General features: G+C 46.9%; 1 protein-coding gene across 3 annotated transcripts; it reads left to right on the top strand.

Moving 5' to 3' along the window:
• The first annotated feature begins 1,791 nt into the window (after positions 1–1,791).
• On the top strand, positions 1,792–12,129 carry Mphosph6 (M phase phosphoprotein 6). Of its 3 annotated transcripts, none has more exons than NM_001357233.1 (5): positions 1,792–1,914; positions 4,610–4,722; positions 9,095–9,179; positions 10,990–11,087; positions 11,448–12,129. In NM_001357233.1, exons 1-5 carry the CDS (start codon positions 1,864–1,866, stop codon positions 11,578–11,580), a joined length of 480 nt encoding a protein of 159 aa, NP_001344162.1. In that variant the 5' UTR covers positions 1,792–1,863; the 3' UTR covers positions 11,581–12,129. The 3 variants fall into 3 exon arrangements, with proteins under 3 accessions (NP_001344162.1, NP_081034.1, NP_001344161.1); NM_026758.4 differs by having other exon boundaries at positions 9,095–9,185; NM_001357232.1 differs by having other exon boundaries at positions 1,792–1,922; positions 9,095–9,185.
• The last annotated feature ends 15,111 nt before the right edge of the window (positions 12,130–27,240 follow it).

Below are 27,240 nucleotides of genomic sequence, written 5' to 3'. Positions count from 1 at the left end.
AACAAGGGATTATTGAAACAATTAAATGTCATACCATTTGGGATACACTGCCTTTGCCAGGCCAGAGAGGCTCAGGGACTCTTGCTATGCCATCTTTGGTCAGCAAGCTCTTGTCACAACTGTAACTTATAGTTACATGATACTTCATTTTTCTATGGTCACCATAATGAAATACTACAGGGGTGGGGTGGGAGGGGGTGTTGGGTGTCGGCTACATGTATTTCTTATAGTCATGACCAAGGTAGTAGTAGTTTTGGCTTCTCTGGGGCTTCTTTCCTTGGCGTGTAAATGGTCTTTCTTTTAGCACACACACCTCTGGTGCACTCAGAAGTTTTCATCTTATGACAGGAGGCTGAAGATTTAGCTAAGTGGTAAGCTTAGTGTGTGGCTGTAGGTTTCGTCTACAGCACAGGGGAAGAAAGGCTACCAGCCACACTGGATGTGGGTTCGTCCTAAAGGTTGTCTCTTGAAAAGCCCTGTCTCCAAACACAGTCACATTTTGAAATAATGGGGGTCAGGACTTCAGTATTTGAATGGAAGGAGACATAAGTCTGCCATATATGGTTAGTCCGGTAACAAGATAGCAGGATTTTTATTTATTTTATTTTTTATTTTTGGTACATTCTACCACCAAGGCTTCATATAACGATATTTTCTTGACTTTCAAGCCTTCCCACTTTGATCTGAAGAGGGCCACCCTGGATTAAATTTAAAGTGACCCTAAAAGTCACTGGCTGCAGCCATTTTCTTCCTTCCACGGTATTTACTGCTTTCTAATGTAGCTCCAGGAAAGGGTGGGAATGTGTCTTTAGCCCCTTGGTGCTCACCCATGTCTCACTGACAGTTATGAGTAAATGTGTTTCTGTAACCACTTAACACATTATGTCTTTATTTACTCCACTGAGAAAACCTGCAGGGCGTTTAATATCCGGAATGCTTTATGAATCTCGACTTTACCACTTCTCCAGCGGGTTGCTTATTACATGCCAGTGATGTGTCCTTCCGTATACTTACGAGGTACGGCACCACAACTTGTGGAAGTCCATTCTGCCCTTCCATCACGGGGGTCCCGGGGATCAAACTCATGTCCTCCTCGGGCTTGGCAGCAAGTGTTTTCACCCATTAAACCACCCCTGGCCCCTTCACAAGTTGTCGCCTTGCGTACAGCTCTTGCTAGTTCCTGCCATTCTTCCCATTCCAGAAGGAAATCCTTCAGGCTCCAAGATGCACAGCGAACAGGTGTATGCATATTCATCAGTCTTCCACGGTTTGTGTGCAGCCCTACAGCTATCACGCAGCCTGGGTTTGTGACCACCTCCTTCACTCTGGGACAGAGCATAGCGACACCAGCGGCTCAGGGCTACTGAGAGTTCTAGAAAACACGCTTCATAGAAAGCCACCATTCGTATTTTTAAAACTTTTAAACTCTGGCAGCAACCTCAGCGGCCTCAGCTAGGACCTCAGCAAGGAACTTCCAGACCGGGTCGTTAGGGAGTCCTCGGGTGTCGTGGAGGCCCCGCCTACAGCTCCAGCGTCCTCCCCTTAATCCGCCTTTCCTGAGTTTAGCCCTGGGACCCTGAATCGCAGTCGCCCCGCGGTGGCCCGAGCTCTTACCACAGCTCTTTGCGGAGAGACGCGCTCCGGGAGCTGGAGAAGCCAGAAGCAGCTCCGAGCACTAGGGCGGGGCAGCGCGATGGGTGTGCCTAATCGGGGGCGTGGCAACGGCGCGGGGGCGGAGCTAAAGCTCTGCCACGCCTGTAAGCGACGTGGCCCGGGCGGGTCTAGAGCGTCGTCTTATCTAGCTCCGCTCTTGACCGTGCGCAAGCGCAGTGCGGCGGGAAAGCCTCTGCAAGTGCGTCCAACATGGCGTCGGAGCGCAAGACTAAGTTATCCAAGAACCTGCTGCGCATGAAGGTGCTGAGGTCGGGAATGCTGGGTTGTCGGGCGGGGAGGCTGCTGAGCTCCGAGATGTTCCGTAGTGGGACTCGGGCCGAAGCGATGGGCAGACTGGCTCGGGATGGCCGCGGCCAGCGCACCCCATTCATTCGCTCAGCCTGCGGGCCTTTGGGCACCAGGGGTGAGATTTTGCTTAGCCTGATGTGGGGAGGGAGCCTGCACAACGTTCATCAGAGCCTGCAGAGTTGAGTGCTGTGGTGGCTTTAGTGTCTGGGCCGCCTGGGAAGTTAGACTTCTCGCGAGAAGTGGTCCCTAAGGAGGAACAACGTGAGGGATGGCAGGTAGTGTCCTAAACTGAGGGAAAGTGAGTCCAGAAGCTAAGAAGGAGAAAATCAGGGACGTTGCAAAGAACTAAAGGTAGCTCGGACGTCTGAAAGACAAGGAGCATAAAATGAGGCTGGAAATCTTAGTGGTCACACATCCAAGGAATTGTAAGCCAGGCTGAAGTTTTGTTCCTGTTGCCTCATGAGCAGGAGGAAACTGTTTTCTGAGTTAATTGCTTTTTGTTTGTTTGTTTGTTTGTTGGGGGGGGGGGGGGTCGAGACAGGGTTTCTCTGTGTAGCCCTGGCTGTCCTGGAACTCACTCTGTAGACCAGGCTGGCCTCGAACTCAGAAATTTGCCTGCCTCTGCCTCTCCCAAGTGCTGGGATTAAAGGCGTGCGCCACCACGCCTGGCTAGTTATTGTTTTTTTAAGGCCACTTTAACTGAACTGTGGATGATGGTTAATCAGAAAGGCCCAGCCCAACAACGTGAAAGCTCACAGCCAAAAGGATGAGCTAAAAAAGTTCCTGTGTTCTGGGTGAAGGTTGTCTTCGTGGTGGGAATGGAGAAAATGTTAGTGGGGTGAAATGAGTTCTCCACTAACTTTTAAACAAAATGAGTTTCCCTTTGTGTGTGTGCATGCATAGCTGTATATATACCATGTGTGTTCAGGTGCCTGCGAAGGCCAGAAGAGAGTGTTGGAGCCCCTGAAACTGGAGTTTTAAGTCAGCAGGTATGAGTACCAGGACTTAGGCAAGAGTCAAGGGTGCTCTTAGCCACTGAGCCAACTTCCCCAGCCCATGATTTTTAAATTTGAAGTTGAGCCAGCTGAAGTGGCTTTGATGGCACACATTTGTAATCCCAGCACTTGGGAGGTGGAGGCAGGAGCTTAATTTGTGGCCAGCCTGAGCTGGATATGAGACCCTGTCTCAGACATCATTAAAACAGAAGCAGCTTAACCACAATTTAAAAGGGGTTAAAAGCGGATGAACACAGGAGTTAAGACAGGGAAAAGCTAACTCTTGAAGCTTAAATAATACTAATAGAACGTATTCACGGTCCTCCCAATATTCCGGCATTGTTCTCCGTGTATATACTGAACCACTTAATTCACATAGTAACATTTGAAGGAGTTACAGTTGTCATCTCTGACACCTGAGGTATCTGAGACAGAAGTAACAGCTGAAAAGACTGGTCATCTGGCCCCAGAGCTTCTGCTTGTAATGATTAGCCTGTAGCACCTGTCTCTAACACACGGGGAGCTTGATTACAACGCCTGACTCAACAGTATTATAAACATGTGTTTAACAGAGCTGTCCTACCTACCAAGCGGTATAGTTTAGCTACACAGTACACTATAGAGTTTCAGTAGCTTACCCCAGGATGGTGTAGCTGTCTGGGAGCTGTGGCCCACTGTGCCCCAGCAGCCTAATAGAGTCTCCTCTTACATATGGCTAGCCCAGGAAACAGCATTCCTAGTAGTGTTTCTAATGGGTGGTAGCAGATCCCCACCATCTTAAAGGTGATTTGATTCATTAAGCCTCACCATGTGAAGTTGTGGTCTGTCAGTGCTTATGGTGAAATGAAAACTCTCTTAGAGAACGTGTTTCCAAGAAAAGGAAGGAAGGCATAAACGGGTGCTGTGTCGAGGGCCGGGGAGTGAGCATTCCCCCATGAGCTTTGAGTGCAAGCTGAGCTGGGATGCTATCTGGCCTAGGTATTTGTAAATATATTTGAGTCTCAGAGTTGTTATTTATGGGAGCTTGGGGCCCAGAGGAAAAACCCAAGTTTATAGAAAACATCATACAGCAATGCTTCATTAATCCCAGCACTGAAGAGGCCTGTGAGGCAGGTGGATCTCTTGCGTTCAAGGCCAACCTGGTCTACATCCTGAGTTCCAGGACAGACAGGGCTACACAGTGAAATCCTATCTGGGAAACCTTAAGAAATAAACAAGCAAACAAACAAAAAACCCTAGACAGTTACTGATGGAGCTGGAGAGCTATAGTTTCCCAGAGTCTGCTCTGAACCCTCAGTTTTGAGGGAGGTGAAATTGCTAGTTTTAGAGTGTGTTCTGAGGTCTTCCGAACCCTAGACATGCTTGGTTCACAGCCATGTTCTTATCCTCTGTCCAGTGTAGATGTGGGTGACTGACTGACTGTGTGCCTTCATGTATCCGCTAAGGCGAAATTGAAGATAGGAGGCAGTTAGTCAGGTTTTGCCACCAAGAATGTAAGGGGCCGTGTGAGGCACCTGTACTTTGAACCACAGGGTCACTAATCCAAGGGTCACTGGTACTCAGGGAGTCGTTTGTCTGCCGGGTGCCCTGGTACCTATGGCTGGCCACCCATGAGCCAGGGCACTGACACGGGCTTGCTCCTGTCTTAACAGTTCATGCAAAGAGGCCTGGACTCGGAAACCAAGAAACAGCTAGAAGAGGAGGAGCGGAAGATGATCAGCGACGAGCACTGGTACCTGGATTTGCCGGAGTTGAAGGAGAAGGAGTAGGTGACTGGGGTTCATGGGGGAGGGGAAGGTGGGGGAGGCTAATACAGATGAGGAGTGTTGCGGGAAATATTAAGACAAACTCTCAGCGGGGGCCAGGCCACGCTCCTGCAGCCTCCAACTCTCTGGAGTTGGCCCCTGCGCCACGTGAGCTCATGTCTCTCTGGCCCCTTGAGGCCACAGGGCTCCAGCCGGGCCATCTCTAGAATACACCTCCCCTCCCCCAGCCCAGTTCTTCTCACTTCCACTCAATGCTCCGCACACCCCACCTAATTACCAGGTAGAATCAAGACTTTGTTGTTGTTGTTGTTGTTGTTTTGGGGTTTTTTGGTTTTTTTCAAGACAGGGTTTCTCTGTGTACACAGGGACACTCTGTGAGTGTCCTGGCACTCACTTTGTAGACCAGGCTGGCCTCGAACTCAGTAATCCGCCTGCTTCTGCCTCCCAAGTGCTGGGATTAAAGGCGTGCGCCACTACCACCCAGCAAATCATGACTCTTAAAGCTTAATTACCTAATCAGATTTATATAACAATAGAAATCACAATTTACAAGAAGCCAATTACAATACTTTCAGAGCCAACTGATAATGATAAAGCCTTTACCCCAGTTATTCTAACCTTGTGAAAATCTTAGCTACCTGTGGCTGTTTAAAACCACACGGGATCAGGATCTTCTTCCAGTCCCTCTGCCTCCATTTTGGCTTCTCCTCCTGACAGTCCCTCTGCCTCCATGTTGGCTTCTCCTCCTGAGACCTCTGTATCTCCCCAACTCATAGCTCCACCTCCCTTCTCCTGTCCAATCACAGGCTTCCCACTGTCCTAATGTGATTGGACAGGGAAAATCCTGCAACATTTCACCCTTTCTGTTTAATTTAAAAAATATAAATTTCTCAAAATATAAATTAAGCGCAACTACTACCATTTTTGTAAATTATATGGTATAAGATAGACCCAATGTCCAGTCCAACATTTTGAACACTGTCTTCCATCCTAACTTAAAAGACTATAGTTCTGCACCTGGCTTTAGATTGTCTGTCACCTGAAAACCACCCTCTTAAATCTGTTCCTTACAAAGTAAAAGGCTTAAACATCTCAGGTCAGATTAAAATAACAGTTAAGAGGGACTGGGTCTAATCCTTGTACTTAACAAAATTTTGCATCAAAATAAATTATGTCCCGGTCCTCCTGGGCCTTCTGAGTGCTGAGATTGCAGCGATGGAGCACTGTGCAGTGGCTTGGACATAATAGCCTGTTTAGTCTTATTTTTCCAGTTCAGTTCCAGAATTTTTGTTAATAACCTGTGACTATATTCATAGCCAGTGTAGCCTGTGCCTCGTCGGTAATGCGGTTGACTTGGGCCACAGGGCCCGTTGCTGAGTGTCCGTAACTCCTTTCTTTTCCTGGTTTGCATAAAATTGACACGATTCCATTGTTTCTTCTCCACTGTTGATCAGATCTCACCAGTGAAGTCATCTGGGGTCCAAAAGTTTTTTTGTTGTTGTTTTTTGTTTTTTGAGACAGGGTTTCTCTGTATAGCCTTGGCTGTCCTGGAACTCACTCTGTAGACCAGGCTGGCTGTGAACTCAAAAATCTGCCTGCCTCTGCCTCCCAAGTACTGGGATTAAAACATGTGCCACCACTGCCCGGCCCGAAGTGTTCTTATCCAGAAGACGTGCGTGATGAGTTCAGATGGGTTTTCTTTAGGGGGTGCAGGACTGTTGGAAGCAGGACCTTCCTCTGCAGCCCAAGCTTGCCTCAAACTCAGCCTCCGAGCACTGGGGTCTTGGCGTTCCTGTCATGCCCACACCAGTTTCCTCCTTCACAGTTTTTTTTCTAGGCTATAGAATTCCTATCTGGTTCTTTCTTGCAGTTTCCAGTTAAAATTCAGGCTTCTTGATGGTTTCTTTCGCATTTATATTTTCATTGAAACTCTCAGGCGGCATGCTTGTAGCTTTATAATCATTAAACTAGTTTTTAACTAATTCCATCATCTCTTATTTTTCTTCTGCTGATGAAGACTATGTTTTCCTGCTGTTTTGCATGGTGTGTGTGTGTGTGTGTGTGTGTGTGTGTCGCTAACTCTGAGTTTAGTTGTTTTCCTTAATAAAGTGTTGAGTGTTGTCCCATTAGACAGTTGCCTGTCATGCCCGTACACTTACTGTGTCTGTTACACTGAAGTGTCTCATCTCTGCTCTGGCTGAGTTAGCCATGCTCCTAGTTAGGGCCCTTCTGCCACATAGCACCGGGATTCAGCTTGATCTCTCTTGGGCTGGACAGAACTCAAGTGTCATGCCCCGTCCTGTCCCCGCCCCGTCCCCATCCCCGTCCCGTCCCGTCCCCGTCCCGTCCCTGTCCCCGCCCCCCCAGAGCCGCCCAATGTACACGGCAAGCTACACTTCATTTCCCAGGTGCAGTAGGCTAGAAAAATGCCTCTGCCCCCATTAATCAATACCCAGGACTCCACCTCCTGAACACGTACAGACCTCTGGGTGAGATGACAGACTGCCACGATGAAGTCCAGGATCTTTAAGCGATTACCCTGGATTATCTGGGTGGACTCTATAAAAGTTGTGTTTCCTGGCATGCGAGGCTGGGCTTTGTTGCTATAATGAAGTGCCCGAGGCTGGGTGAAGGAGGAGAGAGATTTGTTTAGCTGGAGAATTTTGGAGACTCAGGGGCATGCCTCACACTGGTATCGGCTCAGCCCTGTGTACAAGCGAGCGTCTTGAGGCAGGAAGCGAGAGGCCAGGACCAGACTCCGGCTTTTATGATGCTCACTGTTGTGAACTACAGAAACAGCATTTTTTTTTTCCCCCTAAATGCTGTGTCCCTGGTGACTTCCCACCAGGCCCTACTCTCCCATGGCCTCACCAGAGACCAGACCTCCCCCACGTTGGCCCTTGGCGCACTAACAACACATTTTAACAGAGGCCACAGAGAAGGTTCTGACCACAGAGGCAAAGACCCCAATACCATGGCCCCGGCCACAGCACCAGCTGGAAAGATGAGATGAGTTGTCATTGGGGGAGTTCTAGTCCTGCTTCAGCACAGATTCTGCACTTGTCTCTGGAACAACCCGGACTTGGGCACAGGTTTAATGCTGTGAGAGCCTAGGTTTACGGCAGCATGCGGCCGACCCCAAGGGAACCATTACAGTGGCCACAAAAAGCTGCTGTACCAGAGCTATCCTCCAGGAGCATCTGTGTCGTCCCCCCCACCCACCCCACCCCCCGGAGCCATATAACTGAAAATTCCACCAGAGAGTCAGAGAGAGCTCACAGCAAGTCCCTTTCTGTCTTCCTGACCATGTATCAGCCCCCTCTCTGGTCCTGAACTTGAGTTTGACTCTCCAGTTCAGCAAGGCTAGCCTCTGCTCCCTGCTCCCAGCTCCCAAAGGAGAGCTTGCTCCACTTGGCAGTTCCTCACAGTCCTCACGGCCCTCTGCTCTCATTAGTTCACCGTGGATACACTTGTGTTCGGTTTTGTCCTGTTGGCTACGATGGGTGCTGATTGAGTGCCTGGAACGGAAGGTTTGTGTTGTTGCCCTGTGTGATGTAAATGGTTTCTTTTCTGGCACTGTGTCTGGACCAGGATGTCCATTCTTTCCTTCCTTCCTGCTCCCCAGGCCCTGGACTCACCTGTGCGTAGTGTTTTTGGTCAGAAGCAGAGCAGGACTCCATAAAGGAGTCTGAGGCCTGGCCTTCGCTGGCCGTCGCTGGCCGTCGCTGGCTTGCTGGAGAACATGCTGACCTGGGATTTGGGTCCCAAACCAAAGACTAAAGAATCGCTCTTGCAGTCAGACGTACTGTGGCCTGTTCCCGAGAGCATTTGTGCCCATGCTTTCTGTGCTGTCCCTTGCGGCTGCAGTTTGTCTGCTGGCCCAACCCCCAGCGTCACAAGCTCCTCCACTGACACAGGAGCCACGGAGACAAGGCTTCAGCCTGGTGTTTATAGCCAGCCGGGCCTTGTGTGAGAGCCGCCCAGGCCTGCTGTCTGTCCCCGTCCTGCGTTCTAATGGCCATTCTCCTCTCCTGAATATTTAATGAGCACTGGGGGGGGGTCACTCAAGAGTCAAGTTTTTTTGCTTCAGCCATGAAAAGTTCAAGTTTATCAAGAATTCCTGGGGTCTTTGTGTGATGTAATTATTTAGAGGTGGGAGGAAGCCATGCCCAAGGCCGTGGTGGCTCTGTCTCCCGGTGCCGTTGGCCAGATGGATCAGCTTTTACTGCTAACCCTGGGTAGAGATCTCACTGCGCTCTGGCTCGCTCCTCCGGAGAGCCAGCAGATGGATTTCCACCCAGCCCTGACCTCCGCCTCTGCACTTGGTTGTGAGCAGGTGCACTGCTAACACGGGTTTCTTCTCCTCCTCAGGAGCTTCATCGTAGAGGAGCAGAGCTTCTCCCTGTGTGAAGATCTTCTCTACGGAAGGATGTCATTCAGGGGGTTTAATCCTGAGGTTGAGGTATTAAATATAATTGCTTCAAATTTGAAAAAAAATTTTTCCAATTGAATTTTTCCTGCCAATAATTGAGCTTCAGTCTCTCCCCACCAGGTACCATTTCTCCTCATTATATAAAAAATAACAAGTCTTGAAATATTGCCATAGCTATTTAAAGAAATTGCAGCGTGGCAGTCTGGTTTTATGGAAGAATTGAGTGGGTAATTTAATATAGCGCGGTGTGCAGTCCCTGACGCAGCCACTGTTAGTTTCAACTGGGTCTTTTGCAGGAATGTCAAGACTATTCATGCGATGCTATTATGAGAAGTTATTCTCCGGCATCTGTAAATGTCTCTCTCTTAATGGGAAAATGCTACTTAAGAATGGTGTCATTTGACTTTGTAATGGACAGATTTTAATCTAAGCTGGTAAATAGATTGTTCCCCCCCCCCAATGAATCCCTTCAAAAATGTGTTTGAAAAATGAATGCTCACCTTGTGACCGGGCTGTCAGTTGTCTTTCCTGACTAGGGTTCACAGAAAAGCAGGCCTTCACTCTAGCACAGTACAAGAACCCTGGTGCCTATGTTGAGAGCCGTCCTGTGGGCTTGGTCCATGCAGATGTGTGGTATCAACTTCAGCTTGTGCCAGATTAGCCATGGTTCTTCAATGTGTGCAGTGACACTCGGGCTGTCCTATATGGTGGCTGTCCTGGATGTTAAAGGATGGTCCAGGCTACCCCGAGGCCTCTGCCCTCCAGGCTACCTCCCCCCAAGCCTCAGCTCCCACCCACTAAATGCCAGCAGCACACCTGCTTCCTTCAGCTCAACTGGGGTGACTAAAAGTGTCTCTCTCTGGCCACTGTCATCTGTCCCCTGATGGGCAAAAACGTCTCCAGATGACAGTCACTTTTCTGGATGCCTCAGAAAAAACTACAGTCACCTAAGTCCACCACACCAAAGTTTATTTAAAGATGGAGCGTTGGTTGGGGGGGGGCTACTTCTGGGGTGGAGGGACACAGAGTGTGCACATAGTGAAGGTGTTACATTTGCAGCGTCCACACTAACCGTGTTGGCTGCAAATCTTCTCCGCCCCAGCCTCCTCTAAGCTTTAACTGGGCAGGAGTCTGGGAGGCAAAAGGAAACAGACATTTGGGGTTTGTGGATTTGTTGGCCGAAGATTGGGGTTTTGGTGGGCAAGTTTCCCAAAGCCGCCTCAATAGGAAGGTTCAGGCGTAACAGCTCAGAGAGTGGCCCAAGTCACCGGACTAAGGTTTCTATCCGTCCTGTGAGTGTCTGAGGGCCTCCTCACTGGCCTTCCTCCCTCAGCCTCCCCTTGCTAGAAAGAAACAACTGCTTAAAGGTTTGTCAGAAAATGGCAAGTGTAATTGATTAGTACAGTGTGAAGAAAGAGGTGAAGAAGTCCCCGGGGACATGGTCTGAGATCCACTGACCTCCACCCTGTGACGGCCGCCCCCATCCTCCATGCTACCCCCATGGGTGGATCTACAGCTCCTGCCTTCCATTTGGCTTAAAGATACGTTCAAAGGCAATGGAGAAGGTTGTTCTCCTGTGTCGTCTCACGGTTAGCTGTGTGCCTCCCTTTACTGTGAGTGACAGGCAGGGTCTGTGTTGTAAATGACAGCTTACCCGGCACGGAGCTCAGCTGTCGCTGGGACCCTGAGCTGCTGCTCCTGGCACTGGCGGCACAGAGTTTTGTCCATTCTCTCAAGGGACTCTGTGACTAAGCCCTGCCAGAAGACGGCGGCCTTGACCCCGACCCCTCCCCTCCCCTGCCTCCCTGATGGCCAGCGCTGCTGTCTCTTTCAGAAGTTAATGCTTCAGATGAATTCTAAGAACCGAGCAGAGGCAGCAGAGGAAGACGAGACGGTAGAGGTCGATGTGTCTGATGAGGAAATGGCAAGAAGGTAACTGAGCCCGGGGCCCTGGGAACGTCCACAGAGTTTTAACTCTAGTGTGCAGTCATAGGATGTGCTTGCTCCTGATGGCCCAGTGGCTTCTTGCTGGGGCACGTTGGCCATGAGGGCTCCTTCCCATCACTGTCTCTGGTGACAACACACATATGTCTCAGTTTGTTTGGGGGATGCAGAAACAAAACCAGCAGAGAATTTAATTGTCCTTAGCCAGCTGCATAGATTTTTAATCCTTGCAGTCTCTTTTCAATATAAATTTTGTTTTTCTTGTTGCATTTGGCATGATGTTTTTGGCAAGCCTTGATTCTTTTTTTTAATTTGAAATTAAATGTGTGCTATACATCTTCCTAACAGATATGAGACTTTGGTGGGAACAATTGGAAAAAAGTTTGTCAAGAAAAGGGACCGAGCCAATTACGAAGAAGATGAAAATGGAACTATAAAAGCCATAAAACCTAAGAAAATGTTCTTAAAGCCCCAAGACTAAAATGGATGCCTCCGATACAGGGGATGGCTGTGAGCACAGCATGGTCGGAACTCATCCTCCTGTCGTCGGTACTGGTTAAAGCACCGTTTCCCTCTAAAGAAATGCATAAGTTTGGAGATGTGCTGTTCTTGAGACAGATGTGTAATGGATGTTATACATCCTTTTTATGACATTCTCAGGGGCTTCAGATATGTGGGCACAGGCCGCTCCCTAGATTTTTGACCTGATTCTGTGTGTATATACCCACAGACAGGCCACATGCACACCGTTCTCCAGTTACTGTCCAGGAATGACAATTGTAAACTAATTATTGCCTTTGTTTAACTGCCCTTATATTTATATTTATATTTTTTTGGATCATGTCTCTCCAGTTCACTTTGGAGTCACATCTTTGAGAACTTTCCAGAAGTGATTTGTCAGGAACAGACATGGCTCTCGGGCCTTTGTCGTGTTGAGTAGTGTGGGGTTTGTGTATTTTAAACAGTCATCTGGGTCATTTTTCTAATGTTCTATTAATAAACTTATACTTTTCTGTTTTCTTACACTTTGAAGTAATTTTAGTCTTCCTCAGTAGTACAGCCTTATGCAAATAATAACTTATAAAGACTAGCTATGAACTGAGAATATACTAATATCTAAGGTTGAACCATAGAAGGTTTCCTTCTGTCAGTCAAGTACAATAACCAGTTTCGTAGGGTACAGCCCGATAGAATTTAGCACTGACTAAACCCTACCTAGCACATGGGCTTCCTGTCTGTCCAGAGATTCTGACAGTCGTTGATATCATTTAGTTTTGTCATCAGTGATAAGTGAATGGCATCCCTTTGTGTGGATCTCTGTAGACTCCAGTCATGGGACCCCAGCTCTGTGGGTTGTATGCTAACCTTGCTCTCCAGTGACTGATGCTCAGGTAGCCCTGTGCCCAAAGAGATAACGTGGATCACCTAAACACTTGCCCTAGACCAGCTGGGAGCCTGCTCACTTTGAAGATAACTTTGTGTACCACAGACATTTGCCGTTCACTAAGTAGAAAGATGACTCTCGTAGCAGTGGGTTGGGTTAGGGTTAAAACATTTTGTGTGTCAGCTGAGGAACTCAGGTGGTCTATAACAGATATAAGCTCTGTCTTCTCAAGTTCAAAATTGCCCTCTCTTTACCGTCATATTTTGGTAGGGGGAAAGCTGCTGTTGTAGGAATTCTGGAGGGTACCACATCTGAGACTATGTAAGCACCTAAGATACAGTAAGGGCCCCACCCCCAGATTAGAAACAGTGCCGACTCGTACACAGATGTAGACGGCATCCTTGTGTTTACGCTGTGGTGTTTGGGGTATACAAGAAAGTCGGCACCTTCAACATCCCTACAACTTCTTCCCCAAAGTGTTCATTTTGAGACAGGGTCCTACTATGGCTGGCTTGGAACTTGCTATTGAAACCAGGCTATCTTCATACTCACAAAGATCTGCCTGCCCCTTCCTCCCCAGTGCTGGGATTAAAAGTGGGGGCCACCACACTCAAGCCTTCCCTTCCCTGAATATTTGGATCACAGATACTGAGCCCATAGATACAGGCATCCAGTCATACCTGGCCTCTGGCATTCACTTGGAGCTGAGCAACCTCATTCCTCCGATGCCAGCCAGCTTCTTTCTGAAATACCTCAGTAGAGATGGGAGGGAAGGCCGGATGAAACGGGACGAATCTTCCTCATGCAGCTGCTTTGGTCCCTATTTCTTTGTCCACCCTACCAAAACAGCCTATGGCATCCCTTCAGAGAAGGGCTCTGGTAGCTCACCCCAGCGCACCAACTAAAGAGAAGAAATGGTTAAAAAAAAAAAAGTGATTGGTTCAGTGTCCACATTGAGAAGGGAGCAGATAAAGGGGACATGAGGACAGCAAGAACTCTGGCTCACCTTGAAGAACCAGATTCGGCTCAGACTGCCTAACTCTGCAGACCTCTTGCCCTGCCCCAATTCTTGCCACTTTAGCCTAAAGTACCTCAAAGACCCTGTGGGGGTCACTGGACCCTTCTACCCATTTACAATGAGATCGCGTCTGTTCCAAGGGGCAGCCTTGCTGTCATGGAGGATGGAGCCCATTTTGGGTGAGGACCAGACTGTCTTGGGTTTTTTGGGCTTTTTTTTGTTTGTTTGTTTGTTTTTGTTTGTTTTTGTTTTTTTACCTCTGGAGAGCTAAGGTGATTCGTCAGTTTAAGATAACGACTTAACCTTTGTGCCTTCAGCTTTAACAGGAATGAGACGAGACAGGTAGATGACACTGAAGGCTCCGTTCGTCTCTACAGAGGTGGGCAGAAGCCTGATTATTTTTTCAGAGTCAGCTGTTTCAAGTGCTTGTTGCAGTACTGCTAGGTGTCCACTTCCCACTCTGATGACATCTGCCTGCTATCATGGCCCACCGCACCCCATTTGACACCAAGACAGTGGGTTTGACTGAATAGTGGCATCTCGTCCAATATTAAGAGTTTCTGCTGTGAAACATCCAGGTTTCCACCCTCCTCTAGGGGGTGGCAGCTGGCAGGACACCTTCCAGTTCTTCTGTAGGGCATGCAGGACCTTGTTCCCAGACAGACCAAGACATGGTAAGGTTGAATGAGCTCAAACCCTGGAAACCTCAGAATTGAGACGGACAGGAGTGAAGTCGTTCCCATGGACACTGGGTCATGTAGCACAAACACCTGGAGTTCTCCATGCTAACGAGATATCCCCATAGCCTTAGCATTTAGCCAATGAGCTTCCCTTCCTGGCCATTTCTTCCCGAAAAAGCTATTTAATCCCTGGTTCACCCCGAATAAATGTATGCGTTCACATCCACCATCCAATAAACCAGTATGAACAAACTAGGATTGTCTCCTTAAGGATCACTGGGGAAGGCCTGCGGCTTAAGAGTAGAGCTTAAAACTCCTGAGGAAGGCCGCCTCTCCTTCCAGCCCCTTTGTACTCTAAGCATTCACTCCATATCAGACTGGGTTCTGCTTATCCAGGGTTCTGTCTGTCCAGGGTTCTGCCTTCTTCACCTAGCAGATAGATGCCGGGAGAGAAAGATAGACCCACGCGCCCCTGGTTCCCATCTCCCTCTATCTACAACACCTGGATCACCCTGGACTCTCTGCTGTGGACTTAGCCCCACCTTCTCCCAGCCTCACGCACATTCTTTTTTCTTTTTCTTTTTTTTTTGTTTTTTTTGTTTTTTGTTTTTGTTTTTTTGTTTTGTTTTGTTTTTGTTTTTTGAGATGGTTTCTCTGCGTAGTCCTGGCAGCCTGGAACTCACTTTGTAGACCAGGCTGGCCTCGAACTCAGAAATTCGCCTGCCTCCCAAGTGCTGGGATTAAAGGCATGCCACCACTGCCCGGCTCTTTTTCTTTTTTCTTTTTTCTCCTTTAGCACTAAAGTCTAAAGTGCCCAGTTCTTTATTTTGCATTTCCTGTTAAAGTAAGGATGTCAAAGGAACTATCATAAAATATGCTAAATTGCTCTATTGATTATTTCAAAGCAGAAATTGCTTGAGGACCCGCAACTCTTTAAAGGGGTCATTTGACTCGCCTTTCTACATAAAGAATGTTTGGGCAAGACAGGCAGTGGTGGCGCACGCCTTTAATCCCAGCACTTGGGAGACAGAGGCAGGTGGATTTCTGAGTTCAAGGCCAGCCTGGTCTACAGAGTGGGTTCCAGGACAGCCAGGGCTACACTGAGAAACTGTCTCGAAAAAACAAAACAAAACAAAATAAAGAAAATGTTTGGGCAAGAATGTCCCTTCTATGACAATGCCAGCAATTAGCCTCAGTCACCAGAGGATGGGAATTGGGGCTGTAGTGTCCCTGACATAAACCTTTGTCATCCCAGATCCTGGTGAGGAGCACCAACTGCCATGGACTTGTCAACAGATCAGAAGTTCAGCTGAAAGCATGGCCGCCATTTCGCTCATCCACTCAGTGACATCCCATGACCATGACTACCTAGCCTCCCCATAGGATGTCACCGGACTCCATACTGCCCTACCCTAGCTCTTCACTGCCCCATTTGTCAGCCCTCCCCAAATTTTCAGTCCAAATGGTATATGAACATCACATGTTGGTCATCTCTTTGGACTCCGCTTCCCTTGTGAAGATCGTCATTCACAGGACAACCTCACAAAGCTATTGGTCCAGGCGATGCGTGTCTGGTAATGCCAGCACTCAGGAGACAAAAGCAGGATTACGAGTTCAATGCCAGCCTAGGTCAAATAGCAAGTACCGGGTCAACGCGGGCTACACAGCGAGGCTCTGTTTAAAAGGGGAAGAGGAACACTGAAAGTTTCAAACATGGGCCAGGGGTAAACACTATGAAGATAGAAAGATCGGCTTGGCCATCCAGTCAACAGGCATTAATATGTTAGCCCAGTGTTTATTGTTACCGGACAATCCTGCCTGGACCTCCTAAGGGCTGAGATTATAGGTGTGTTCACACCTGGCATAAATACGTGTTTAATAAATGAAGCCTACAGCCTACCAAGCCTATCTAAGACAGGGCTGTGCAAATACAAACCATCCAAGCCACGAAACAAAAGCTTCTTGGGCAGAACTTGGCAGAGCCTCTCGAAGGCAGGCCGAGGATCGGAAACACGGTAGCACGTAAGGGGTGAAGGCACAGCTATGCCCTGCTTGGAGCTGCTTGGCATGAGGAAGTTTCAAGGGAACACCCTGTGCAAATGATTTGAAGCACATGTTTGACGTTGGTGGCAGGGGCAAAGATGAGAGAACCTGGAAGCTATGCCGCACCTGGTCCACGTGACCTACTGTTGCAAAACTAGTGTGTAGCTGGGTCACGCAGTTATGCTGGGTTGTTTTTTTTCTTCTTCATAGAATTTTTTATTTTATGTATATGAGTACACTGTGGCTGTCTTCAAACACACCAGAAGAGGGCATTGGATTCCCAGATGGTTGGAAGCCACGATGTGGTTGCTGGGAATTGAACTCAAGACCTCTGGAAGTGCAGTCAGTGCTCCTAACCTCTGAGCCATCTCTCCAGGCCAGTAATTCTGGTTTTAGTTTATGAGCAACCCCCATGCTGATTGCTCTAGTAACTATGCCAGTTTACACTCCCACTGGCAATGAACAAGGTTTCTCTGTTCCCCATGTCGTCTCCAGCACTTGTTGTTACTTATTTTCTAGACCATGGCCATTCCAGCTGCCTTGAGATGGAATCTCGGAGTTTTAATTTGCAGTTTTCCTGATGGCTAAGGACGTGGAACACATTCTCAAGTATTGGCTATGCATTGTTTTAATAGTAGATCAAAGATGTATCTGCAGAGTTTGGCTTTGTGTCTGTGGCGGCATGTTCATAATAGCTAAGAAATGGAATTGATGTGGGTGTTCATCAGACAGATGAGTAAAGAAAATGTAGTGTATAGAAAGGAAGGAATTTTACCCAACTTTAAGGAAATGAAGTCACTACCCCACCCCCACCCCTGGCACATTGAGTCACTCCAGGACTATGTGCATTCTCTCCCACTGAGGCCAGACAAGTCAGCCCTGTTAGGGGAACTCCACAGGCAGGCAACAGGTTCAGGCATACCATCCCCTACCCGCAGTTCTGTTATGGGACCTGAATGAAGACCACGCGGCTCATCTGAGTGGGGGAGGGGATGATACCTAGAAAAAGACTCCTTATCAAAGGAGTGAGGAATGGGGGGAGGATCTGCATGAGAGGGTACTGTGAAGAGGGTCTGCTGACATTAAGATGTAAAGTGAATAATATAAATTTAATAAAAATTTAAAGAAACGAAGTCATCTCATTTACAGGAAAATGGGACAGCTGAAAGTGTGTTAAAATAAGTCAGGCTCAGAAAGACGTACTTCACACTTTTTTGTCTTATGCAGATTACAGGTTTTTAAGTATGTGTGTAAGTCATGAAACTGGGAGGCGAAAAGGATTGTGGGTGAAGGAGTACGAAGAAAACACGTGACACTGAAACATTGGGGGTGTGGGTGACCAATAGGAGGAGTCAGCATAGGAGGGGTCACATGAAGGGTCAGCACATAGGAAGACCATCTTGAACCACATGTGTATACAGGTGCCATAATGAAACCTATTTGGTTATTTTTAAAAACTAATATATTTTTAAAAGCTATTGCTTACTGTCAAGGTTATCAGTAGAGGTAACAGCCTGGCTTCCTGCAAGCCAGAGATGCATAGCACACTGGCTGCCTGACTTGCTTATGGTAGGTCGGTGGGTGGTCTCTTGTGCCAGCAGCAGCTTGGGTCAAAGGCTTGTGCTTTGAGGTTTTGTTTTGACGAGGTCAAAACTCACTATGTAATCCATGCTGGCCTCGAACTCTTCCTGCTGGTCCCGGAGGAGTCTCCTAAGTGCTCGGATTTCAGGTGTGTGTGGCCACACCCTGCTTTATAATACTTTCAGGACTTTCACATCCCTTCCACCCTCTAATTCTGCAGACTTATCTCTAACTAAAATGCAGCCATCTGAGCTCGCCTCTATAGACCCGTGCAAGTAATTGGATCGTGAGATACCAGGTAATGGGAATCTTTGGCTGTGCCAGGTCTTGGGGAAGAACCCTGAAAGCTATTAGCTAAAGGATGTAAAATCTAGTTTGCCAGGTACTGTGACATTCATGCAGCCCTCTAGGCACTGACTTCCCACTGGGTGAGACACTCCATCAAAGAACATTTGGGAAAGGGAGAAGGCCGATGTCTCTCCCTCGGTCACATCCAACCTCACTGGCTAAGCAGCAGCTATAAGTTTTCCAGATCACCACTGAGGAACTACCGAGACCCCCAACCCATGCAACCCAATCTAATAAATCCTCTTTTGGTCTGTATTCATCCATTGGTTCTGACCCTCTAAATCCTGGGTAACACAGCAGGCTGGTTTTAACCGCGGGCTAGCTTCTGAGTCCATAGAAACGGAAACTCCATGCTACACAAAGAGATGGTACATGGAGCCATGCTTGGGTAGCCAAGCTCCCTCTCTCGAATAACCACAAGGGAAGCAGATGATACCAGGGCTAAGACGCTACCTGGAGGAGAGCAGCGGCTGTCATAAGGGTTCCCTGAGACCAAGAGCAGCCTACTGTGGCGACGAAGGAAAAGAGATGTAGTGTTGAGTGCCAGGGGCATCTCGAGTCTTCATCACTTGCTTAGGTCTACCACTGAGCAGGGCACTGACCACTGAGCAGGGCACTGACTGGTATGAGAGGAAGAAGTAGAGGCAGCAAGACACTGGGTGCCCCCGCTCCCAAACAGCACCTAAGGCAGAGGATTAGGACCACAACCATGACCAAAAAGCCCAAGCTCCTTTCATGCTATATTCTTAGGAAACAGTTCCAAAACAGCTCAGTCTCATGAGACCCCCAATTTTTTTAAATTAATTTATTTATTCACTTAACATCCTATTATCAGCCCCCCCTCTCCTGCCAGTTCTTGAAGCTCTTCCCCCATGCTCCCCCGCTTCTCTGAGAAGGGGGAGCCCTCCAGAGTATTACCCCACCCCAGCCCCCGACCCCTGCACATTGGTCACTGCGGGGCTAGGTGCATCCTCTCTTACTGAGGTAGGGAACGGGATCCATAGGCAAGCAACAAATTCAGGGAACGTCCCTGCTCCGGTTGTTGGGGGACCCACATGAAGACTGAGCTGCACATCTGCTACGTATGTATGTGGTAGGGGTAGGAGCAGTCCATGTTCACTCTTTGGCTGGTGATTCAGACTCGGGGAGCCCCCAGGGGTCCAGGTTAATTGACCCTGCTGGTCTTCCTTGGAGTCTCTGTCCTCTCTGAAGACCCTAATTTAAAAAAATCACAATGTATTTCTATAGCTGATCACTTTTCATTTTATTATTTATTTCATTTTTTTAATAACGCATGTGTGTGCATGTATTGCCTGTGTGATACCTGCACACCACATGCATGCATGTACTCATGAGGGTCAAAAGAATGCATCAGGTCCCCTGGAACCGAGGTTACAGGTTATCTAAGTGGGTGCTGAGAATCAAGCAAGTCCCCCCACAAGCACCCTGCAAATGCTCTTAGCTATCAAGCCATCCCTCCAGAGCCTTCATTATTACCTTTTTATAACCTGACTTTCTACCCATGACGTGGGTTCCGTTCATATGAACAGCCAGTGACTATTTTGACAAAGATGTTCTTGATACCAGCGATTCCATAGTATAAATGCTGCACGTGCATCTATAGCAACCAAAGGGAGTTGGGAAAACAGTCGCTTAATGAGCACTCGCTCGACATTCATCGCCGTTTATCATCACAAGTTCTGGGGCCATAGTATGTGAAAAAAAAATGACCCGGTTCAAAAGCAGGAGTCCTGACTCACTCTTCATTCAGTTCCAACCCCGAGTTCTTCAAGCAATCCCCTGCAAAAAAAAAAAAGTGGGGCTTTCACAGATAATAGCAAATGGAATGAGAAATACCTTCCATCACTCAACCTATTTCAAGCCGTTTTCCTGACTCTCTTTATGAACTCATTTAGTAAGTACTGAGTTCCACAAAGGTTCTGCAGCCTTCACTGTTTCTATGGTAATTCTGTGTCCAAGGATGTCTATTCACAAACTCAAAATCTTCACCCACTCAAGGTCCCATTATAATGGGTCATTGTTAGCATTACCCCAGGAAGTCAGGACATCACTATTTGGGGACATACAATTCCCTTCTTTTTAACTTTTTTTTTTTTAAGTGTGCATGCATGTGCGTGTGCATGTGTGTGCATGTGTGTGTGTGTATGTGCATGTGTGCACACATGTTCACATTGGGGGACACTGCACATGTACATGGGAGGCATAGACCTTACTCCTCACACAATGTACATCTTTCACTTGAGACAGAGGCGCTAGCCTGGAACATCACCAAGTAGGCTAGACTGGCTGGCCATGAAACCGCCCACGTCTGCCTCCCATCTCACCCCTGCCTGCGGTGATCACAGGTGTACGATATCAAGCCAGCTTCTTACCTGACTTCTGGGATGGCGCTCAGGTCCTCAATCTTGTGAGTCAGTCTCTTGAGTGACTGAGTCATTACCATTCAGCTTTATGTTCCTGTCTAGCTGAGTCCCCATTGCACTCTGGATTAAACTCTTAGGCAAAGCCGGGGTGCAAGGCATCCAAGCCAGGTTCCCAAAAATGAACCCAGGGCTCTGTCTCTCTGGTAAGACTGGACCAGAGGAGCTTCAGCAAAAGATAGAATGGCAAATAGCTTCTTCCAGTTGTGTTTAACTTCAGAAAGAGCTGTTTCCATTTTGGGGTTTTTTTTTGGGGGGGGGTTCAAGACAGGGTTTCTCTATATAGCCCTGGCTGTCCTGGAACTCACTCTGTAGACCAGGCTGGCCTCGAACTCAGAAATCCGCCTGCCTTGGCCTCCCGAGTGCTGGGATTAAAGGTGCGTTTTGTTTTTTAAAAGAAGAAATTAAATAACACCTAAGGCCCCTGAGTAGAGAAAATGAAGACTTGGAGCATCATCTGTAATGTCGGGTCTTGGGTGAATGTTGACATACGTCCTCACGGCCCAGCATGAAGCTGGAAGACCACTCCTTAAGTTGTCAGAAAAAAATGGAGGAGCGTGCCCTGAGACCCACCACACCATACAAGACGGATTCCAGGCATCTTTAAGGCATTAGAGAAGAATTTTAACAGCCAGAAATGACAACACACTAACTTTAAAAGGTTTACAGCCAGGCGTAGGAGCTCATGCCTGTAGCCCAGCCCTTAAGAGGTCATAGGAGTTAGAGGCCAGCCTGGGTTACACACTAAGGCCTGAGAGGCTCTCAGCAGACCCCACCATCTCATCAAACACCTTACTGCTTTCGCTTGTGTTTCTCCGACTCCTGGAGCTCCTCGGGTGTCACTGTGACACAAGAGCCCTGAGAGGTGGAGGAGAGAGAAGGTCATGATGGGACAAACTGTACCAATGGAGCTAGTGTAAAGTTTGTCCCAGGCTAGCCCATCAGTAGGCAGAGAGTGGGGATGCGGCAGCTGAGTTTAGAATTGGTCAACAAATGATAGCCTCCATCCCCGGACTCTGGGAAAACTGAATATTCAGATCCCCAAAGAGCCAGATGTACACCATAAAGTTGTCCCTGCTATCTCTAGCAAAGGGAACAGCAGTGACTGAGGCTATCCAGCAAAAGGCAAAGGAACAACTTGATCAAGAGTTTATGCAAATCAGGTGTAACCCCAGCAACGGGAGGCAGAATCTGCATGATTTCTGAGGCTCGATGGCAGCCAGGCTACCCACCCATCAGCAAGCTCCAGATTCAGAGATTCTCAAAAAGTACGAGAGAAAAGTGATTAAGGAAGGCACCCACCTCATCCTCTGTGTCTCTCTGTCTCTTTCTCTCTGCCTCTTGTATCACTGTGTGTGTGTGTGTTTGTGTGTGTGTGTGTGTGTGTGTGTGTTTCTTCTGCTTTGTCTGGAGGAAGAGAGACAGACAGACACATAGACAGACAGACCCTATCTCAAACAACAAATAGAGACTGTCTCACATATCAATCAGAGGAGGAGGGGGAAAAAGAGGAGGAAGTGGAGAAGACACACAATGCAAAAGAAAAGGAGGCTGACCTTCTAGTTTCATTCTGAGCCAGATGCATGAGGGTTAATTAAGGCTGAGAGAATGGGACTTGGAAACACCCCCACAACACCTGCAGATCATTTTGAAACCAGAAACGGGCCATTGCCACATCTGTGCCTAAGAGAGGTGGGGGAGAACCCAAGAAATGACTGGTCTCTGTGAGCTGACCAGCCCTCATCAATAAAGATAGTGCAAGCGCAAACTCGGAAAGCTACTAAATAGATTCAAGTGATTGGAAATAGTAATTGTGAAACTCGGGAAAGCTTGCTCTTAAGTGTGAATTATGCATGCTGGAAGATTATTGGTTTTAATAACTTAAAAGTGTTAGAATCGGAACTAGCTTACTCCAAGAATTCTAATTCATATTAAGTCAACTCTTATATATAAAAATTTGAATATAAGTTAATGCCCTCTTCATTAAAGTAAATACTTTTTTTTTTTGCAGCCCAGATTAGATTATAATCATTGTATACCCAAGATGGCCTTACACTCCTTCTCTCCTGCCTCTGTCTTTCAAGTTCTGTAACTACAGGAAGGAATCTCATTCTTTGAAAGAAAAACTAGAAGCGCCAGAAACAGCGTCTCAGAACAGTGCTCAACCAGCCACTGACTGCAAGGTGCATCAAAACAGCCATGGCCACCCAGTTGGGACAGTTTTGAGATGCGTGTGTTTAACAGGTTTCATTTCGTTAAAGCTGCTGCAGCAATTGGTGCTGTCTCACTGAGGCAACTTCTTGACAGTTTTTCCTCCTTGCTCCCTTCTAGGTCTTCCCATCAGCCTCAGAGTAAGCTGCCAGGATTGGAATCCTCGTCTGCACGCCCTCTTTAGTAGGAGTGACGCAAGTTAACACAGCAAATCTGGGCCAAGTATTGTAACCATCTTTATTGCTAATTTATGGAAAGACAAGGCAGTATAGATGAATAATTAGATGAAAGTGTGCAGGAGTGGGTAGGTTGACTGGAAAGTGGATGGCTAATCAAATGGAATGGTGATAGGATAGGTGAGTGGATCAATGATCAGGTAGGTGGATTGTCAGATGGATAATGGATGGATGGTTGAATAGATGGATAGGTGGTAGGTGGATGAAGAACAGATGGGTTGCTGGTGATGGATATATAGACAGATGGGTAGTATATGCTGAGTACATGGGTAGATGGATGGATGGATAGATGGACAGACAGATGGACAGATGGACATCAAACACATGAATGGTGGACAGATGGGCTGGTGGACAGATAGTGGGTCAACAGACAAATGGTAGATGGATGGTGACCAGTTGGATGAAAGGTTGGGTGAATGAAGGGGGTATCAGTAGATAGTGAACACAGGAAATCAAGAAAAGCGTCACTGGTAATGATATATATGAAAATGTCAAGACAAAACTCAGTACTTTGCATGCTAATGTTAAAAATTAATTTTAAAAGTCAGATAAAAAGACTCACTGGAAAGAAGCAACATTCTTTATATTTCATCTGAGCATTCATATTGATTAAATTCATATCTCTTTTTAAAAGTGCTTTAAATTTCTTCCAAGGATATTTTTTATGGTGGTTCGTCTCAACTCTATAAAGAACAGATGCCCTAATATAAATTTTCACACACCCAATTTTCTAGTTCAGAACTTACCCACTCACAGCCATCTCTTTACCTCAGTCACCTACCCACTACCCACTTGTGTCATTTGTAATCCAACAGCTTACATCATACATATATTTTAAGCCTGTGTCTAACCGATGAGAGCTGTTAAGATATTATTTACAGTAACCATACCTAAATCTTACAATATCCAAGCAGTGTTGGATCATCTCCTAAATGCCATTACTTCACAGATTAAAGGACACTTAAGGCCTTAAGGTCAGGGCTCCTTGTTGTTGTGACTGGCTGGTATCTGTCTCTCTTAAGGCTCTGCTCAACTGTGAGTCTCTATTCTTTTCTCTGTTCCTTGCAAGTATACTCCTTGAATAATTAGTTGGTGTGTTTTAACTTAACGGAAGTTGGCGCAAACCTAATGCAAATTCTTTGCTTGCTATGTATGACTCATACAATTTATAACTCAGGGTGAAAACCAGTGCTCTGTGTGCTCTCTCAGTGTCTGCAGGCTAACGATGGAAGCTTTGATTTGTATTGTGGGAAGCATCTTCCAAATGTAAATGCCCGGAGGCCGTGGAAACAGGCGGATACATATGAAGCAAGATTAGGAATTCAAAGATGCAGGAGAAGTAAAGAGAATGGGACAGCCAGCAGCAAACACCAAGTCACTTTATAAGTCTGGAAATCCTCTGTGCCCTTTCTTCCCTGAAAATGTTTCTCTGGATTTCCGTGACGTTGACAGTGGACTCCAGATGGTCTGGCCGTGCCCTTGGAGCCACATCCAGGAGCTCCTTCACTCCACACACTGCAGTCCCGAGAGCTTCTCTCCAAAGCTCTCATCCCTTAAGGCCTCACACCTGCTGAGTGTTCTCTCTGAGTGTGTGTGTGTGTGTGTGTGTGTGTGTGTGTGTGTGTGTGTGACCTTGCCTGCTCACAAGTGGCGAACTGAGCCTGTGAATAGTTATCCCCAAGGTTAGATGTGGGCCAATTTGAAAGCAGCAGACAAAATGTACCGATGACCAGCAGGAGGACTTGGCTAGAGTTGAGAGCAAACATCAAACATGCTTCTGAGGACTCCCAGAAGAGAGAGGTCCCTTAGCAACGGGACCTCGGAGTCTAATTTAGAAATAAAGTTGGTGTTTCTGTTGGCCGGTTGCTATGTTGATTGCTTGGTCTCTTGCTGTTGCGTTTGTTTCTGGGTGGGGGGAGGGAGTTAGTGGTAGTGTTTAGACAGATTCTCACTATGTAGATCAGCCTGGCCTTGAGCTCATGATTCCCCCTGCCCCAGCCTTCTGGGAGCACAAGCACTTGCCAGCAAGCCCATCTTAGAAGTGGGGTCACTTGTGAGGACATGTCAGTTGGATGTAGAACTCTAGGGTGAACTTTGTTTTTCCAAATCACAGAGCCTGAGAACTGTGTGTGCCCTCTCTGTGAGAAACGCTGAAGCTCAGAATCAGAAAAAAAAAACAAAAAAAAAAACAAAACAAAACAAAAAAAAAACCAAAGACAGCGCTGTGCAGCACAGGAAACAACAGTGAGTAGCCAGTACTAACTGGAAAAGCTAAATGCACATTGATTACAAAACTGGAAAAGTCTAAATATGCATTCAGTATAAACAGGATAATGATCTAATTTTTTGTTAAATGGGGTAATGATCTTAATTAAAAAAAAAAATAGGGGCTGGATAGATGGCTCAGTAGTTAAGAGCACGGACTGCTCTTCCAAAGGTCCTGAGTTCAATTCCCAGCAACTACATGGTGGCTGAGAACTCACAGCCATCCACAATGTGATCTGATGCCCTTTTCTGGTGTGTCTGAAGACAGCTACAGTGTACTCATACACATTAAACAAATCTTTAAACAATTAAAAATTAATTTGAGTGGAAAAGAAAAATACCGTGGAAGGGAGCATCGTGGAGAAGGCGAATTATTTCTGAAGAATCTGTCTTATTCCAGAGACTAGCTTTTATTATAGCTACTGTTCTTTTGAGACAAGATCCCTCTGTGTGGCCCAGGCTGGTCTCAAACTTGTATTTTTCATGCTTCTGCCTTTAAAGGCAGAGATTAGACATGTGCACCGCCATTCCTGGCTACAGAGAAATCTGCAGTTAATTTTTTTTTCTTATTTTGCTGTCTTGGGTTGTTTGTGGGCATTATCATTTGAGACACCGCCTCAAGTAGCCGAGGCTAGCCTCAAACTCACTCTGTAGCTCAGATTGATCCTGAACCACTGGTCTTCCTTCCTTCAGTTCCCAAGTGCTCCTATTAAAAAACTGAATAAAAACACTTACGGGTGTATTTAAAGAAATCATGACTGGGGGCGGTAATGCATTCCTATATCCTAGCATTTGGAGGTAGAGACCGAAGGGTCAGATAAGTCCAAGGCCATTCTTAGCTAAATAGTGAGTTTGAGACTAGCCCAGGGTAAGTGAGATACTGTCCCCCCCCAAAAAAAAATTTACAAAAAGCTCTTTGAATTGTATGCTTAAGGTGTATCTATCTAATGTGTATAAATATTATTTCAAATTTAAGACTCTATGAGAAATGGGTACATTCAATTCCTTCTGAACATTTCTCTCAGCACAAATATTTCTTCAGAGGCCTGTGGAACCACTCGGGGTAGGTGACATCCTCGGTGCTGTCCTTTAGCCTCTCTGCACCCTTATTCTGGGGAGAGTGTGGTCTCTCATCTCAAGCTCTGGGCAACACTGACCGCCGTGTAACACGTAGGTTCTGTGATGTAACACGCTGGTTCATGCTGCCTTGAAGTCTTTAACAGGGCTTGTTTTCATTTCCTCTTCATTGTGTTCTCTTGCTACAGGCAGGGCTTCCTCTGAGTAGCCCCTGTTCCTTCACAAAAAAGAAAGAAAGAAAGAAAGAAAGAAAGAAAGAAAGAAAGAAAGAAAGAAAGAAAGAAAGAAAGAAAGAAAGAAAGAAAGGAAGGAAGGAAGAAAGAAAGGAAGGAAGGAAGAAAGAAAGGAAGGAAGGAAAAAGAAAGGAAGGAAGGAAGGAAGGAAGGAAGGAAGGAAGGAAGGAAGGAAGAAAAGAAAAAGAAAGAAAGGAGCCAGGACTGACCGATTCTATAGGTGGAAGCAGAAGTACTAAGCTGTACCTGCCCTCAAAAACCATGCTCCGGCTGTCATAAGGGGTATCTCGGCCTCGTTCAGCAGAGTATAGTCACCTCACAGAACCAGAAGCCCTGGCAGCCATGGTCTTATAAAACCATAGACGCCTAGACCTAAGACAGCCGGGAAGGGGGTGTTATAGGTGTCTTCCTAGGAGCATATTGTTTCTAGGTAAATCAAATAGGGACAGTAGAGAAAATGCTAGACAATTGTTAGAATGGATTAAGGCCAAAGACAAGACCAAAGGCTCTTACTGGGGTGATAAGTGGACCTCTTGGAGCCCCTGTATTGGGCCCCTAATGGGACCTTTGGGTATGATTCTCCTGACTCTGCTGTTTGCTATATAAACTTTCTCGCTTACTGTT

This window comes from Mus musculus, chromosome 8 (genome assembly GCF_000001635.26).
Source record: "Mus musculus strain C57BL/6J chromosome 8, GRCm38.p6 C57BL/6J".
Classification (NCBI taxonomy): Eukaryota; Metazoa; Chordata; class Mammalia; order Rodentia; family Muridae; genus Mus; species Mus musculus.
This window is presented reverse-complemented; position numbering and strand designations above follow the sequence as displayed.

What these genes read in the sequence shown, in the direction of transcription:
- Mphosph6 (NM_026758.4), top strand. Translation starts at nt 1,864, where the DNA reads ATGGCGTCGGAGCGCAAGACTAAGTTATCCAAGAACCTGCTGCGCATG. An exon ending in CCGGAGTTGAAGGAGAAGGA is followed by an intron (nt 4,723 to 9,094) that starts GTAGGTGACTGG and finishes TCTCCTCCTCAG; the next exon opens with GAGCTTCATCGTAGAGGAGC. An exon ending in GGTTTAATCCTGAGGTTGAG is followed by an intron (nt 9,186 to 10,989) that starts GTATTAAATATA and finishes TGTCTCTTTCAG; the next exon opens with AAGTTAATGCTTCAGATGAA.